Source organism: Macrobrachium nipponense, chromosome 1, assembly GCF_015104395.2.
Source record: "Macrobrachium nipponense isolate FS-2020 chromosome 1, ASM1510439v2, whole genome shotgun sequence".
Classification (NCBI taxonomy): Eukaryota; Metazoa; Arthropoda; class Malacostraca; order Decapoda; family Palaemonidae; genus Macrobrachium; species Macrobrachium nipponense.
The window spans coordinates 293,549-310,677 of NC_087200.1; the positions used below are offsets into that span (position 1 = coordinate 293,549).

At 40.2% G+C, this 17,129-nt stretch overlaps 1 protein-coding gene across 6 annotated transcripts in view; it reads right to left on the reverse strand.

Moving 5' to 3' along the window:
* The window catches only part of LOC135219088 (tetratricopeptide repeat protein 23-like), a 224,105-nt gene that overhangs the window by 203,434 nt on the left and 3,542 nt on the right, over positions 1-17,129 (reverse strand). For all 6 annotated transcript variants that reach the window (XM_064255519.1, XM_064255516.1, XM_064255515.1 and 3 more), the window contains exon 2: positions 8,654-8,756. In XM_064255519.1, the coding sequence (XP_064111589.1) occupies positions 8,654-8,739 (86 nt within the window). In that variant the 5' untranslated portion in view covers positions 8,740-8,756. The remainder of the gene's footprint in view (positions 1-8,653; positions 8,757-17,129) is intronic.

The window sequence follows — 17,129 nt, forward strand, 5'->3', positions numbered from 1 at the left end:
ATCATTATTCTGGTCAAAAGCACATGGTTCATGCAAGATATAGGTGAAATAATTTTTGTTCCATAAATACAACCCAATTTCATTAAGCTATACAATAATACCTCAATCTTATGTGATTCGAGTTGCATGAATCCCCCATAGAGTGAACTTTTCGTTGGAACCTAACTATATGCGAGTTTATTACAAACACACGAATGCAAACATTGGCAAATCCTCAAGAAACCCTGCAAAAATATTTGTTTAAATTTTTATGTAATTTATAGGTTTTCAAGCTTTCATGTGTAAGTTTAATATTAATAACATTAAATAATAAAATTAATAATTCTCTCTCTCTCTCTCTCTCTCTCTCTCTCTTTTACTGAGATGAGAGAACTTTATTGGTACATGTATACGTATGTTTATTAATACTTATTTTCAAATATATTAATAAGATATAATAATTAACAATAATAAAAATAAAAATAAAAATAATAATAATAATAATAATAATTAATAATAATAATAATAATAATAATAAATAATAATAATAATAATTAATAATAATAATAATAATAATAATAATAATAACCTTTCCTTCATCTTTTGCTTAACTCAAGGGAAGCTCGAAGCCAGAGCAGTCAAATATGTCAATTTAATGTGACAGGTGGGGAAGTGCTGCAATTAGCAGGCCACAGCTCTCTCTCTCTCTCTCTTACTGAGATGAGAGAATTTTCATGGTACATATGTTTATTAATATTTTCAAATACAGTAATAATAATAATACTAATTTATAATAATAATAATAAGAATAATAATAATATAATAATAATAACCTAATAATAAATCCCTAACCAGGCCTATCACCTGCCTACCAATAATGTTGGAAGTTACTAACAGGTATCATCAGTGAAAGGCTATATAACTACCTAGAGGAGACAAACACCATCCCCCACCAACAGAAAGGCTGCAGAAGGAAGTGTAGGGGCACAAAAGACCAGCTCCTGATAGACAAAATGGTAATGAAGAACAGTAGGAGAAGGAAAACCAACCTAAGCATGGCATGGATAGACTATAAGAAAGCCTTCGACATGATACCACACACATGGCTAATAGAATGCCTGAAAATATATGGGGCAGAGGAAAACACCATCAGTTTCCTCAAAAATACAATGCGCAACTGGAATACTAGCAGAGGTTAATATCAGGAGAGGGATCTTCCAGGGCGACTCACTGTCCCCACTACTCTTCGTAGTAGCCATGATTCCCATGTCAAAAGTACTACAGAAGATGGATGCCGGCTACCAACTCAAGAAAAGAGGCAACAGAATCAACCATCTGATGTTCATGGACGACATCAAGCTGTATGGTAAGAGCATCAAGGAAATAGATACCCTAATCCAGACTGTAAGGATTGTATCTGGGGACATCAGGATGGAGTTTGGAATAGAAAAATGCGCCTTAGTCAACATACAAAAAGGCAAAGTAACGAGAACTGAAGGGATAAGCTACCAGATGGGAGCAACATCAAACACATAGATGAGACAGGATACAAAATACCTGGGAATAATGGAAGGAGGGGTATACAAAACACCAAGAGATGAAGGACACGATCAGGAAAGAATATATGCAGAGACTCAAGGCGATACTCAAGTCAAAACTCAATGGAGGAAATATGATAAAAGCCATAAACACGTGGGCAGTACCAGTAATCAGATACAGCGCAGGAATAGTGGAATGGACGAAGGCAGAACTCCGCAGCATAGATAAGAAAACCAGGAAACATATGACAATACACAAAGCACTACACCCAAGAGCAAATACGGACAGACTATACATAACACGAAAGGAAGGAGGGAGAGGACTACTAAGTATAGAGGACTGCGTCAACATTGAGAACAGAGCACTGGGGCAATATCTGAAAACCAGTGAAGACGAGTGTCTAAAGAGTGCATGGGAAGAAGGACTAATAAAAGTAGACGAAGACCCAGAAATATACAGAGACAGGAGAAAGACAGACAGAACAGAGGACTGGCACAACAAACCAATGCACGGACAATACATGAGACAGACTAAAGAACTAGCCAGCGATGACAATTGGCAATGGCTACAGAGGGGAGAGCTAAAGAAGGAAACTGAAGGAATGATAACAGCGGCACAAGATCAGGCCCTAAGAACCAGATATGTTCAAAGAACGATAGACGGAAATAACATCTCTCCCATATGTAGGAAGTGCAATATGAAAAATGAAACCATAAACCACATAGCAAGTGAATGTTCGGCACTTGCACAGAACCAGTACAAAAAGAGGCATGATTCAGTGGCAAAAGCCCTCCACTGGAGCCTGTGCAAGAAACATCAGCTACCTTGCAGTAATAAGTGGTACGAGCACCAACCTGAGGGAGTGATAGAAAACGATCAGGCAAAGATCCTCTGGGACTATGGTATCAGAACGGATAGGGTGATACGTGCAAACAGACCAGACGTGACGTTGATTGACAAAGTCAAGAAGAAAGTATCACTCATTGATGTCGCAATACCATGGGACACCAGAGTTGAAGAGAAAGAGAAGGAAAAATGGATAAGTATCAAGATCTGAAAATAGAAATAAGAAGGATATGGGATATGCCAGTGGAAATCGTACCCATAATCATAGGAGCACTAGGCACGATCCTAAGATCCCTGAAAAGGAATCTAGAAAAACTAGAGGCTGAAGTAGCTCCAGGACTCATGCAGAAGAGTGTGATCCTAGAAACGGCACACATAGTAAGAAAAGTGATGGACTCCTAAGGAGGCAGGATGCAACCCGGAAACCCCACACTATAAATACAACCCAGTCGAATTGTAGGACTGTGATAGAGCAAAAAAAAAAAAAAAAAAAAAAAAAATAATAATAATAACTGTAATTACGTACAATATTTGCATGAAAAAATCTGTCCATCTTTCGTTTAACTCAAAGAGAAATTCTGAGCTGTCAAAAATGTCTATTTAAGGTAACATGTGGAGTGTTGTGATTAGGGAAGTGGATTATTGTAATTTTCTCTCTCTCTCATAGTAGTTCCTTTCTGGATGAGTGGATTGTGTACTCGACTACCAATCTTCCAATCTAGTAGCCCAAGTTCGTTCCCCGCTACCACCAATGCGGAACCAGACGAATTTATTTCTGGTGATTACAAATTCATTTCTCGATATATAGGCATTCCCCGGTTACTGGCGGACTCGGTTATCGGTGATCTGGTTTTATGGCACTTGTCTAGTGCCATAAAATTGGCAATTTATTGTGGCATGACGGGCTGAGCTTTGGTTATCAGCGCTATAAGGCGCCAATAATAGAGTTATGGCACCATAACATACCTAACAGAGCCACCATAATGGTGCTTAACTGGTTATCAGCGTCTATGGCACCATAAATCGCCAAGTTTTGGTTAATGGCGGTTTTTTGCTTATTGGCATCCCCCCAGGAACGGAATCCCCGCCGATAACCAGGGACTGCCTGTAATGTGGTTTGTATACCATGATAAGCTGTGAGTCCCATTGCTAAACACACAATTGGTTCCTAGCCACGTAAATAAAATTCTAATCCTTCGAGTCAGCCCTAAGAAAGCTGTTAATCAGCCCAGTCGTCTGGTTCAACTAAGATATACTTCAAACTCTCCCACAGTTAGCAGTAGATAATCTTAAATTGATCTAATTTTAACTTCACTGTCTAAAACTGTAAATGCGCAGTTCTAATTTTTAAATGAAATTACAGTAACTTTAATTTCATTTAAAAGTTAGCTAAATACTTGGGGAGCATGATTAGTGTTCTAACTCTAGAAATAAGCATTTATGTATTAGCATTTTTAAGAGACCATGCCAAACTTACATGAAAATCTGACTTGCGTGAGGGGGTCTGAAACTTAACCTCGCGTAAGATAGAGGTATTACTGTATTGTACTGCTGGGTACAGTATGGTGTTAACTGAGAATGGCCTTGGAGACAATTAAAAATCCCCTGAGTCTCCTTTCTAGGTGAGTATCCATCATTAGTCAATCTTTTATTTAAAACATTACAAACATTGTTGTCTTAGCAAATTGAAGCACATGAAGGAAAGTCCATTGAGAGGTGCTGGGAATCAGAAATTCTACGTAAAAAGTACAGTAAGATTTCTCATTTGTGGAAACATATAAAATATAATTAACTCAAATTTTGTATCCATACAATGTACAATAAAAATCATAAACAGATTAACTTTATTTTTAATGCTAATCTATTACATTAGCCTGTCTATAGTTCAGCAGCTCCATCAGACATACTCCAAAGGAACAACAATATCCCCATTCACCTAGCCAACATATATCCATGTACATCAATACCCCCGGTAGTGAATTACTTCACGTCTTGTATTGTAAGGGTTAAGTACAAGTGGTGGTGCACTTCTGGCAAGCAGGTAAGTTTGCAATAAAATACCAAATTTTTGGTTAACTTAATTTATTTCTACACCTAAATCACTAGTTTACCTTGGTCCGAATGACTATTCAAGTGGGAAGAGCTTGTTATAATGAAGATATTATGCACAAGAGTGTTGAGATATGTCGCCACCATACAGTAAGATGGAAGACCTTGGACTAGCATGGCTTTATTAAAGGAATGGAATCTTGTTAGATGTGTTAAGGTTAACATTTAAAGGGGTAGACAGAGTCACATATGGGAAATATATCTTTGAGAAGGCAAAGGAGCCAGTGCCCCATCTTGCTCTGCTCCTGCTACAATGGACATTTGCATAAATATATACAAATAAAGAGGAAAAATCTAATTCTTACATACTGCCTCAAACTGAACCAAGATACACTAAAGATGGTGACGAGGCAAAAAACACAGAATGAATTCCTAAAAATGCAGGCTTTGCAAATTTACCTGTGTACTTTAAGTAATGTTTGAACATGCACAAATGTAGGGCTCTAATTTGTATTAAAAAAACATAAAAACATACAAATTACATTTCAGAAACATAAAGTGACTTTTTACATTTCAACCACTTTACCATGAAAACCTTTGCCTAAATTCCAAACGCTTTCCTAACTTTGCAAATCATTTAACTACATTAAAAAAAATGAGAAACTACTGATAATGAAAACTAGGTAGTTAAAACAATAATCAAAAACTTATTAAGATTATCAAAAAAGGATCATGTAAACATGATCAATTATTAAAAATGGAGTCAACAGATAAAATGGCACTGCAATTCCCATTTGAAAGAACTTGACCATACAACTACATTAAAACAATGAGAAATTACTGATATAATGAAAACTGCATACGGTAAAACAAGGTCTTGTGAAGATTATGTATCAAAAAAAGGATTATACCCACATCCATCACTGCCATTTGCCCTCCCAGCCCTTTTTCTCATTTTTTGTAGAAGTGATAATGAAGCATTTACATACAAAATTTCTTACTCTATCTGAAGCTTTAATCAACAAATAGTTTGTTGTCCAAATTATGAGATTCAAAGAAAAAAATAGCAGGTGATTGGAAGAGCTTTGATTATATTAAGCTCCTTAGAATCTTACAATCTAAGTAATGTAAACATTAAAGCATTGTTGGAAAAGGTTCTTGCTTCTTCTCAAGTACAGATGTTTAATATTGTAAGGCACTTAGCAAATTGAGTCATGATCTGTATGAGAAACCTTTTAATGTGTTGCTAAAGTAGAAATATCATGGAGAGCAATGGTATACTGAATACTTATTATTAAGATAAGCTTTCAGAATATTTGTTGGGAAACAACTTAATGAATCTTTCAAGAATATATGAAAATTTAAACTAATTTGTTCCTAGGTATAAACCAGATCCTTCCATGTATAGGCATTCCTCAGAGTGAGCTAGAAATTGTTATTAAAGCTTGTTAATAAAGAAGTTAATTGGTGGTGGGTATGTGAGTGGGCGGAGTCGCCCACTCCCTTGCCAAATGCAGTACTACTTCCTTCATCATCACAGACCATGGGGGTGGCTGAGGATGGATTATGATAAAAGGCTCTGGCTTGTTTACGTACTAGAAAAATACAAATTACTTAAACATTTTTACACTTGTTCCCACAGAAATCTAATCATCACCTTCTATATAGAAGACTCACTCTTAAGTGGGAGGATAGTCTCCCAACTGACTAGCAAGTTGAATCGTCTCCTTGAAATGCCATGTCCCAGTCATGATAATGAACAGTAGTACAATAACACATATGACCGACAGGGCCCTGAGCCAGACTGCTATATACTATATGTACTCTCACTCCAGGAAAACTTTGGGGGACCAAGTGCTTTCTGAATATAAAAGTAAAGACAAGTTGGAAGGCAGCTAACATCTGGTTAAAAGGTAAAGCAGAAGGAGTCCCACTTAATAAACCAAAGGCTTACAACATTATGCTCGATTGAAAAGTCCTCCCAAACTAGGATCCCTTCAGCATGTACTTGACCTGACTGCTACCTTGCAGAGAGAGAGAGAGAGAGAGAGAGAGAGAGAGAGAGAGAGAGAGAGAGAGAGAGAGAGAGAGAGAGAGAGAAGCCAAGTGCCTTCCCATTCAAATTCTAGTCTTATGCCCTCTGATCACCTCAGACAGGGTGCTTTGTTTAACTAAAGGGAGCTTGGAGATTACATAATGTATTGATCAGCAATTTGTGGGTCCCCACAGCAAAATAAGGTGAAAGTAGTCTGGTGCCACCCGACACCTACCCTTGTTAGCTGTGAAATCCAAACGCTTCTTTAATTAGCTAAAAGGACTGTCCTCCTTGCAATTAAGTTTGAAGGCATGTACTACAAAGAGACACCGACACTGGCCTAAGAGGTCAGGTTCTCCTAGCAAAGTGCCACAAGGCTTGCACCAGGCACAAAAAATATCAGTCTGATCTCCTAACAAAGTCCTGGAGGGAGGGAACTGAAAAAGTCTCAAATCTTTCGTACTAATGATAGGTTTTAAGTTTTCACCACAAACAGGAATAATGAGAGCTACCGGGATCCCCAAACCTACAAATGCTGGACTAAACATGAGAGGCTAGGCAACTCACCAACAGGCTTCAGAGGAGGAAAACATGATCAAGTCTGTGTAAAGCTGCTCCAGCAAGACTGATGCATCCGCCTGCAGGAGGTCTCTGACAACTCCAGCATGTTGTTCTTCCCCTGTTGAGGATCCAAGCTGCTAGAATGAAGACAAAGTCTCTGGGAGGGTTTTTCCAATTGAAGAAACGATGCACCGACAAATGACCTCAGTGATGTAACACACATGCCTCCCCTGTCTAATACCATGTGGTTTTTTGTAACAGCAGAAGGGAAACGAGCATCAGACCAACAAGGGAAAACTCACTAGAATGGAAGGATGTCAATCAATTATGGTCCATGTCCTTGTTTACAACTGAAGGTCCAACTATCCAAAAGCACAGCGCACAGCTTGAACTAGTATGAGGTGATGGGGACCTTGAATGATTCATCTCCATCTCTTGGGGACCAAACCCATCTGGCTGTTATTGGATGTTGATGTGGACACATTACTCTCAGAACCAGGTGCAGGGGAATAGTCCTGCTCAGTGGAGCAATCAATAGAGAGTCCACTCAAAGCTGTGTACTTGGGTGACTGGTAACCTGAGTAGAGGGTATGAGGACCCCAACAACCAAACTCACAGCTGTCTACCCCCTAAAATGGATCATTCAGCAATAGGGAGTGATATCTGCCTGACAAGAAGACCTTTGATCTCTCTTCCTGTACGATATCCAGAGCATATTTGTGCACACCCAAACAAGTGATCAATTGGCTAGGTTGTCAGCTGAGACTTACTGGGCATTAGGTGCACATGCACTACTCCACAGAGGCTGGTACTCTTCTTCATCATCCTTTGGAGAGCTTTTGTCTAAGAACATTTCACAACAAGCAAAATGACACTACAAGTTATGGATTTGTTAATTACAAAAATGTTCTTTTTTATAAACTCATCAATTATATACTATTGAGTGTCCCTCCATTCCTGTTGACAATTTTTTGTTGTTTCACATGACTATGATTCAAGTCGTGAACCTGAATTTTTTTAGACCAAAAAATATGGAATGTATATGAATACGTAATGGGCTTACATAAAAATACTTCCTGGCTAATTTATGTAGACTAGAAATCTGCAGCTTGAATTCACAAAATTTAAGTCTGTTGAATACAGAGAACTTATCCCCCACAGAAAAAATTATTGTATATTATTCTGCCATAATAATAAAAAAAGTACACAATAATAGAAAGACTATTAATTAGTACCAGGGTGAGTGATGAATGATGAAAACAAATCTTTCGGAGCACAAGTTACCATAATAATCATTGTTGATCATGAACCTCATGTAAGTGTGACCAACACCTGGAATTTCCAATTAGGAGGAAAAGCAATTATTTTTCTATTTTCATCTTTTAACTAACAATCTGCATCAACAGATATGCATACATAAAACTGAGGGTTTGCTCATTTATGAACATAACAGTTTTTCCATACTGTACATCATGTCAGAACTTCAGTGTTATTGGTACTTTAGTTGCTACATAAAAATATTAAATAAAAATCCTGATAAAGAGAATACAAGGTCACAAAAAATAACAGAATTCAATTGCAAATCTGTTATCAAAAACGATAAAGTACAACCTGCTACGGAAAATCTATACATAATTTACTCACCTCTTCTTTCCTCTAGCCCTTCTTCTCTGGTTGGTTCGGGGCTCATCTTGTCCCAAATCCCAAAAGTCTGGATCAGAATCACTCATCCCACTGCTTTTATCTCCTGAAAGTTTCATGTACTCAAAATCACTGCATTTCACCATCAACTTAATAAAAAGACACTTCAAATATTTTCATTAGGCTCACTGAAAATTACTGAATGAATTAAGTCTTTACTTTACTAAATAACATTTTTAAACAGATCATCTAGCCATGTTGATATCTCTAACATTTAAAGTAGCTAAGGGTTCATTTACATGTGTATTAACAAATTACTAACAAAATCAGTTTTGATTTTTATAATTAAAAATGCATTTACTGTACAATTGATATTATTCTTTCACTCTCAGTACAATATTTTTTAAGAAAAGCAAAGAATTTAATTTCTGACTTATCAAAAATGCAGTTGACTCTTTTATGGATTCCAAACCTATATACTGTACTGTAGTGCACTGCACATGAATTTAGTGTCAATAAATGGGAATAAATATCCTTGAAATATTGTACTTTGTTAAATATAGTATACATCAAGAACATACCCTCTATCTTGTAATACATAGGAATTATAAAAATGATCACTCCTTTGGTTGTCATGGATATAGTACATATCGATTCTAAACAAGAATTAACTTTTGCTCCTACAGGACGTACATAATACTTTTGAAGAAAAATAAAAATTTTATCAAATGAATTGTATTTTTCCTAACTATTCAAACCTTAGGTCCTTTACATTAAAATTACTTACAGCAGAGTTGGGAACTTTCAAACAAGGTGGTTAGGCAGTTAACTACCTTTCGGCTCAGGTTTCAAATTGAGGGGTGGCATGAAGCACGCATAAAATTTACTGTAAAGGACCTCAGGTTTGTATAGTTATAAAAAATAAAATTTACTTTAAAAAAATTGTGATTTTTTCCTACATGATATATAAACCATTGGCCTTTCACATTCAGAAGACTCACTGGATGGAGGGAGGAATCTGAGAGAGTCTCTTTTAACTGACTGGAGTTTGCCACACCTGGAGGTGTAGTAAATGCATGATCAATTTTCAGACTTCTGCATCTTTTCAAATGAGGGCAAATACAAGTATCAGGTTTGCTTCCTTGTCAGGATCTCTTTCCTTCCCTTCCTAGAGAAAGGAGTAGGTTTGCTTCTAAATCTATAAAAATAAAAATAAAACAGGTGCTCAATGTGTAGCCTTACCTGCATCGACTGACAGTTCTGGTATGTAATGGCTTTAATCCACTCTGCCCAAAGGAAGAGAGGAGGGATGAAAAGGAAGGAAAAGGAGAGGCCAGTTACTCCTGTAGTTATTTTCACATCCACAAACGTTAGATACAATCCTATCCTGTTAGAGGAGCCAGGTAAGCTATGCAACTTGTTGAGCCGTCACCACAGGTTCCAAGGAAAAAGTGTCCAAGGACCTGTGGCCAATGTCCCAAGTAGAAAGAGGTGAAAGTGGTCTGTCGAGACCACACCACTGCTTTCAGTACCTGAGAAACTGACAGTTTTTATGGAATGCAAGGGTTGGACCAACCAATGCCCTGACTTCGTGAGCTCTTGGGTGGAAGGTACCAGTTTTGTCTTCGCCAACAGCACAGTACACTCACCCGATTGTATCATGAAAACATAAAGAAATTGTGTTCTTGGACACTTCTTTCTTGGATGAGCCAGTGTTAACAAAGACTCATCGACACTCAGGCTGATGTTGAGTCCTCTTCAGCTGCCGCAGTACTCCAACAGGACAAAGTACCATCTCATCTGAGTATCCAGCCATCTCTGTTGCTGCGTGGTGCGAAAAGCCTTTTGCTCATAAGAGATGCTGGATAACTGCCAGCTGTGAAGATGCAGTGACTGCACTGCCTGGTAGTACTGCTCTACATGGGGTTGGTACAGAAAGTTGGGCCAGGGAGGGAGCTTTCTCGGTGCCTCAAACAGCAGAGCTAGCAGGTCGGGACACCAAATGGCTGCACCAGAACCATTTTGAGATTGGGGGTGACCAACAACTTGGCTGGTCACCCTGCATATCAGACAAAACAGAGGGAAGGTGTAGACATCGAGGTTGTCCCATGGGTGCTGGAATGCATCCTCCGCAGCAGTCCATGGTTCTAGCAGGATGGAACAGAAGACCTGAAGTTTTCTGTTGTGCCAGGTGATGTCCAAGTGAAAGACCATTCCGTCCTTATCACTTGAATCTGGTGGCTGAATTTGTTTACCACTACATTCCTCTTACCTAGAATGTATCTGGCTGACAGCTCTACTGAATATACTGCCCACTCATGCATCTGCCTCGCCAACTGGCAAAATGGAAGGAATATGAGACCCCCCTGTTTTTTGACATATGCCTCCACTGTGGTGTTGTCGCTCATCAACACCACAGAGTGTCCCATCATTCGATCCTGAAACTCTTGGAGGGCCAGGAAGGCTGCCTTGAGCTCAAGGATATTGATGTGAAGATGATTGTCATCTCGGTTCCACACTCCTTACATCAGCAACTCCTCCCAGGTGTGTGCCCCATCCCTCAGATGATGCATCTCAGAACAGAAGCATGTCCAGAGGGGTAGTATCCATGCATACTCTGATTAAGAGGTTCCTGTCATCCAGCCATCAGTCTAAATCCTCTCTCACTTCCTCCGAGAGAGGAATGAGAAAAGATTGAGGGTCTTGAGACTGGGACCAGTACTCCTTCAGTCTCCACTAAAGAGAATAAAGGTAAAGCCACCCATGAGGGACCAACTTCTCCAAGGATGACAAGTGACCGATGACAACATGCCATTGCAGGGCTGGCTGCTCCTATTGAAACAGGAACAGTTGTGTAGCCTTCCTGAACCTGCTGATACGAGAGTCGGAGGGGATGGCTCTTGCTGTTACTGTATCTATCAGCATGCCTCTGCTTGGGGGTAAGCTGATCCCTGTCCTGAAGCAACTGTGAGTGGGAGCTCGCCAGGACAAGCCAATTATTAACAGATGTATCCTGTTCAAATGGGCCCAAGCTGACACCAGGGTAAACACACGTGTGAACACCTGAGGAGTGCCTTCAACTGGAACACCATCTCCCCGAGGATAAAGCGAAGGTACTTGCAGGAGGATGGATAGATGGGTATTTGGAAATATGAATCCTTCAAGTCCATCGTAAGCATGAAGTCGTTCTAACTGATGGAGATGAGCACGGGGCTTGCCGTTTCCATTGTGAACCAAGTTTGGCGAATGAATAGGTTCAAGGGAGAGAAGTCTATGATTGGTCTCCAAGTAGTTTGGCTGTTTTCTTTTTTAATATGACAATAAATGGAGTTTTACTATATTAACTGTAAGAAATAAATAAATTTTCTTTCTTTATCTCAGGAGTGTACATATTCATTTTCCAGACGTTATGTAAGTGTGAAAGAAATGTAATCAAATTCTGTACAGAAAATAATTTATGCTAGGAAACAATACCAGAATGATGCAGATATATTAAATTAATACATCTGTATCATTCTGTTATTAATACTATTAATTAAATGATTAGGTTCAATACTCAAGTATCTAATTTTAATGGAATCTTATTAGTACATACTTTACCTGAAGCAAGCAATCAAATGTCTTAATTTCTTTTGATCTTACTGTTTAAGCATATCATACATATATCAAATTATTAATTCCAATATATTTTTTTCGTTTTTACAATAAGCAAGTGTTAATTTTGATTCTCTTAATTACATTTTGTTTACATATCAAGTTATTTTCATTGCCAAACCATTACATATAATATCTAATTTGGATTTACAAGTAAGGTCAGAGGTACATAATTTTGGTAGATCTAGTGTACCTATCCGCGGCGGCCCAGAGTATGGCAGTTGCAGTTTTTCTATGCAGTTTTACCTCCTGAGCAAGAATTTGAAGTAATATTTATTCGGACGACTCTAATTTACCTTTGAACTCTATCCTACGGTAAAGGGGATTCCTATTGGGAACCGGGGTTTTGGGTGGGGACAAAACCCCAACTCTATCCTACGGTAAGGGGGACCCCCAGTGGGAACCGGGGTTTTGGGTGGGGAGAAACCACTTGGGGGGAGATTTTGCCGTGTTATTGTGGTATTTCCCACATTTATCACTTTTAAAAACACGAAATACAGGCGGAAATAAGAACTAACAAAACTAGCTATAGTGGAGCCGTTCCACATCCATATTTGTCTACTACCACTACTACCACAACAATGAATCCTACTACGCATGCGCTGCTACTGCGCATGCGCTAACTGTAAGGGAGCTTTTGGCCTAAACTCGGACTTCTTAGTGAGGAAAGAAATGGGGGTTTACGGGAGGGATATATGTATTTAGCCAAACACGTTACAGTATGACCCCTACATTGCTACCGGACTGAGTGAAGGATTGGGTGGTAACAGGGTTCCCAGATTTGGCAGTTTCTCGCCAAATTTGGCTTTTTTTCCTAATTTGGTGGGTAAAAATAAAAATTCACTTTGGCTGGTTAGTGGTATTTATGGCTGGTTTTCAAACACTTTCTATTTGAGCTAAACACTGATCCCACGTTTGAGGAATCTCTCCCCAGATTGGGAATTTTTGAAGGTTTTCAGGAAAATCTGGGGAATTTGAATAGGTTTTCAGTAAAAACTTGGTAACATTTAAGCAAAAATATGTAGATGGAATTAAATAAAATATCACACACACACCAGATGACCACAAAACAGGCTGCCGGATTCTCAGGAACGAGCCTCATTTCAAAATTTCAATTCATTCTCGTTTTTTTTCCTGCATTCTTATATTAGTTTATTATCTAACTAAAACTATGATGCCGCTATACAAGCATATATATGATAAAAAATATGCATTTATAAAGATAGATATCAACCGCACATATATTTGCCGGTTATTTGGGTTGGTTGGATTACCATTTGGCGGGATTTTGGCTGGTTTCATGGTAGACTTTGGCTTGGTTGGTAGTGGTGTCATCTGGGAACCCTGGCTGGTAAACCATACGTTGAGTTACATAAAAGCATTTACCTATTTTGTTTATTAAACAGTTATGTGAATTCTAGTGTTTATTCCTTTTCATTTTTCCATAGTATTTGTATAATAACTGTTTTGAAATTATCCCCACCTAATCAATTTCACCATATATAACTTGAAATATTATGTTATAATTGAGGACAGACACCTAAAAATGCCTACGTGTTGATATAGAACTCAGTTTTAGGACGTTTCGATACCTACCTACCTACCTACCTGTTTACGTGAAATTGCACATTGCAGTTGCTATATTACATACACACTCCTATATCATTTATACACAAGTCAATCCCTCCCCTTTTTTCCAGTATTCACGACTGGCTCTTTACGTTACACCATTTACAATGCATTTCTCACCGATACCAATACCTATATTAAGTTTGCCATTATTATTATAAAATCTACATTTCAAGTTCCAATATCAAAGGTTAATTTTTAAATATATAGGTTTTGCCATTATTGCTTATAAAACCATAACATTTCAATATATTCCATTATACACTTTTACAGACATTACAATTTACACCTCCCTTCCAGTTTCCTTACTATTACGCAGTTATGTATGGTTACTTTTTACATTTTACACACTTCCACACCCATCAAAGTTTAGGTTTATATGTCATTTACCTACTGGGGGGGCCAAATCCCATCCCCCCGGTTAGGCAACATACCCTTAGGTTTAGTTTGTTATATGTTGGTTTACCTACTAGTTTTACTTCCTTGAAGGGGGTTACCCGGATTAGGCTAGGTTGGTTGGGGGGGGGGGGGGGGGGGGGGGGTTTAGTTCTTCGGGTTGGAACAAGGGTTACCAATTCCTAACCCCCTTGGTTACCCTACTAGGTTTCAGGGGGGGGGGGGGGGGGGGGGGGGGGTTGGTTAGGTTTAACATTCCTACTAGGTTAGGTTTAGGCCGTAAGGGGGGGTTACAGGGGGTGAGCATGGTAGGCCAATATTCCAACCCCCCTAGGTTAGGTTAGGTTAGGTGGTTAGGTTACATTCCTTACTAGGTTAGGTTAGGCCTGGAAGGGGGGTACAGGGGCGGGTGAAGATCACCCATGGTCTTTTAGGCAATATTCCCTACTAGGTTAGGTTGGTTAGGTTCTTCCAGGTTAGGTCCATCGGTTACATTCCTACTAGGTTACGTTAGGCCTAGTATTTCCCAAACTGGTAGGTATTTACGGTGGTTAGGTTAGGTTGGTTGGTTAGGTTACGATGGTCGGCAGGTTATCTAGGTTGGGGGGGGAAGGTTCTTATTAGGTTAGGTTAGGATTTAAGGGGGGTACGGGGGGGGCGAACCCCCCTGGTCAGGCAATATTCCCATAGGTTGGTTTGGTTAGTTTTACATTCCTACCAAGGTACTTGTAGGCTATAATCTACCCTAGGTTAGGTTAGGTTACATTCCTTAGGTTAGTTAGGCCTTTAAGGTAGTACGCGAAGCACTGGTCAAGCAATGTTCCCTACTAGGTTAGGTAGGTTAGGTTGGTTAGGCTTAGGTTGGTTAGGTTAGGGGGGGTACATTCCGGTCGGGACTACGGTGAGGTTAGGCCTTTAGTAACGGGGGGGTAGGTTGAGGCAATGGGGCGAAGCCCCCCTGGTCAGGCAATATTCCCTACTAGGTTAGGTTGGTGGTTAGGTTACATCCTTACTAGGTTACGTTAGGCCTAGGTATTTCCCTACTAGGTTAGGTTAGGTTACGTTCCGCCTTACTAGGTTATAGGTTAGCCTTTGTTAAGGAGGTAGGGGGGGTCGGGGGGGGCGAAGCCCCCCTGGTCAGGCAATGTTCCCTACTAGGTTAGGTTAGGTTAGTTGGTTTAGGTTACATTCCTTACTAGGTTTAGGTTAGGCCTTTAAGGGGGGTACGGGTGGGGGCGAAGCCCCCCTGGTCAGGCAATATTCTACTAGGTTAGGTTGTTAGCTTACATTCCTTACTGGTTACGTTAGGCCTAAATATTTCCTACTAGGTTAGGTTAGGTTACGTTCCTTACTAGGTTGGTAGGCCTTTAAGGGGGGGTACGGGGGGGGCGAACCCCCCTGGTCAGGCAAGTTCCCTACTAGGTTAGGTAGGTTAGGTACGGGGGGGCTTACTAGTAGGTTAAGCCTAAGGGGGGGTTACGGGGGGGCGACCCCCGGTCAAGGCAATGTTCCCACTAGGTTGGTTAGGTTAGGCTACATTCCTTAGGGTAGGTTAGGTTAGGTTAGGTTGGTTAGGTTACATTCCTTACAGGTACGGTTAGGCCTTAAGGGGGGGGTACGGCTTAAGGTGGTCAGGTAATGTCCCTACTCGGTTAAGGTAGGTTAGTTAGGTTGGTTAGGTTACATCCTTACTAGGTTGGTTACCTTTAAGGGGGGGTACGGGGGGGCGAAGCCCACCTGGTCAGGCAATATTCCCTACTAGGTTAGGTTGGTTAGGTTACATCCTACTATGTTACGTTAGGCCTAGGTATTCTCCCTACTAGGTTGGTTAGTTCTTCCAAGGGTGGATACCTTAAGGGGGGCGGGGGGGGGGGGGTACATTCCCGGTACTTGGTTACCTACTAGTTAGGTTTGGTTTAGGTTACATTTCCTTACTGGTTAGGTTTAGGCTTTAAGGGGGGGTTACAGGGGTTGGAAGCCCCCAATGGTCGGCAATATTCCCTACTAGGTAGGGTTAGGTTAGGTTGGTTAGGGTTACATTCCCTTATAGTTACCGTTTAGGGCCTTTTAAAGGGGTACGGGGGGGCGAAAACCCACCTGGTCAGGCAATATTCCCTACTAGGTTAAGGTTAGGTTAGGTTTGGTTAGGTTACATTCCTTACTAGGTTACGTTTCGGCCTTAGTATTTCCTTTAACCTAAGGGGGGTTTAGGTTAGGTTACGTTCCTTTTACTAGGTTGGTTAGGCCTTTAAGGTGGGGGTACGGGGGGCGAAGCCCCCCTGGTCAGGCAATGTTCCCTACTAAGGTTTAGGTTTAGGTTAGGTTTGGTTAGGTTAACATTCCTTTACTAAGGTTAGTTTGGTTTTAAGGGGTTTTAATACGGGGGGGCGAAAGCCCCCCTGGTCAGGCATTCCCTACTAGGCTAGGGGGTAGGTTACCATTCCTTACTAGGTTACGTTAGGTTAGGCTTAGGTATTTACCCTTACTTAGGTTGGGTTTGGGTTACCGTTTCTTACTAGGTTAGGTTTAGGCCTTTAAGGGGGGGTACGGGGGGGGGCGAATCCCCCTGTAAGGCATGTTCCTACTAGGTTAGGGTTAGGTTAGGTTAGGTTCGGTTAGGTTACATTCCTTACTAGGTTAGGTCGGGCCCTTTAAGTGGGGGGTACGGGGGGGCGAAGCCCCCCTGGTCAGGCAATGTTCCCTACTAGTTAGGTTAGGTTAGGTTAGGTTGGTTAGGTTACATTCCTTACTAGGTTAGGTTAGGCCTTTAGGGGGGGGGTACGGGGGGGCGAAGCCCCCT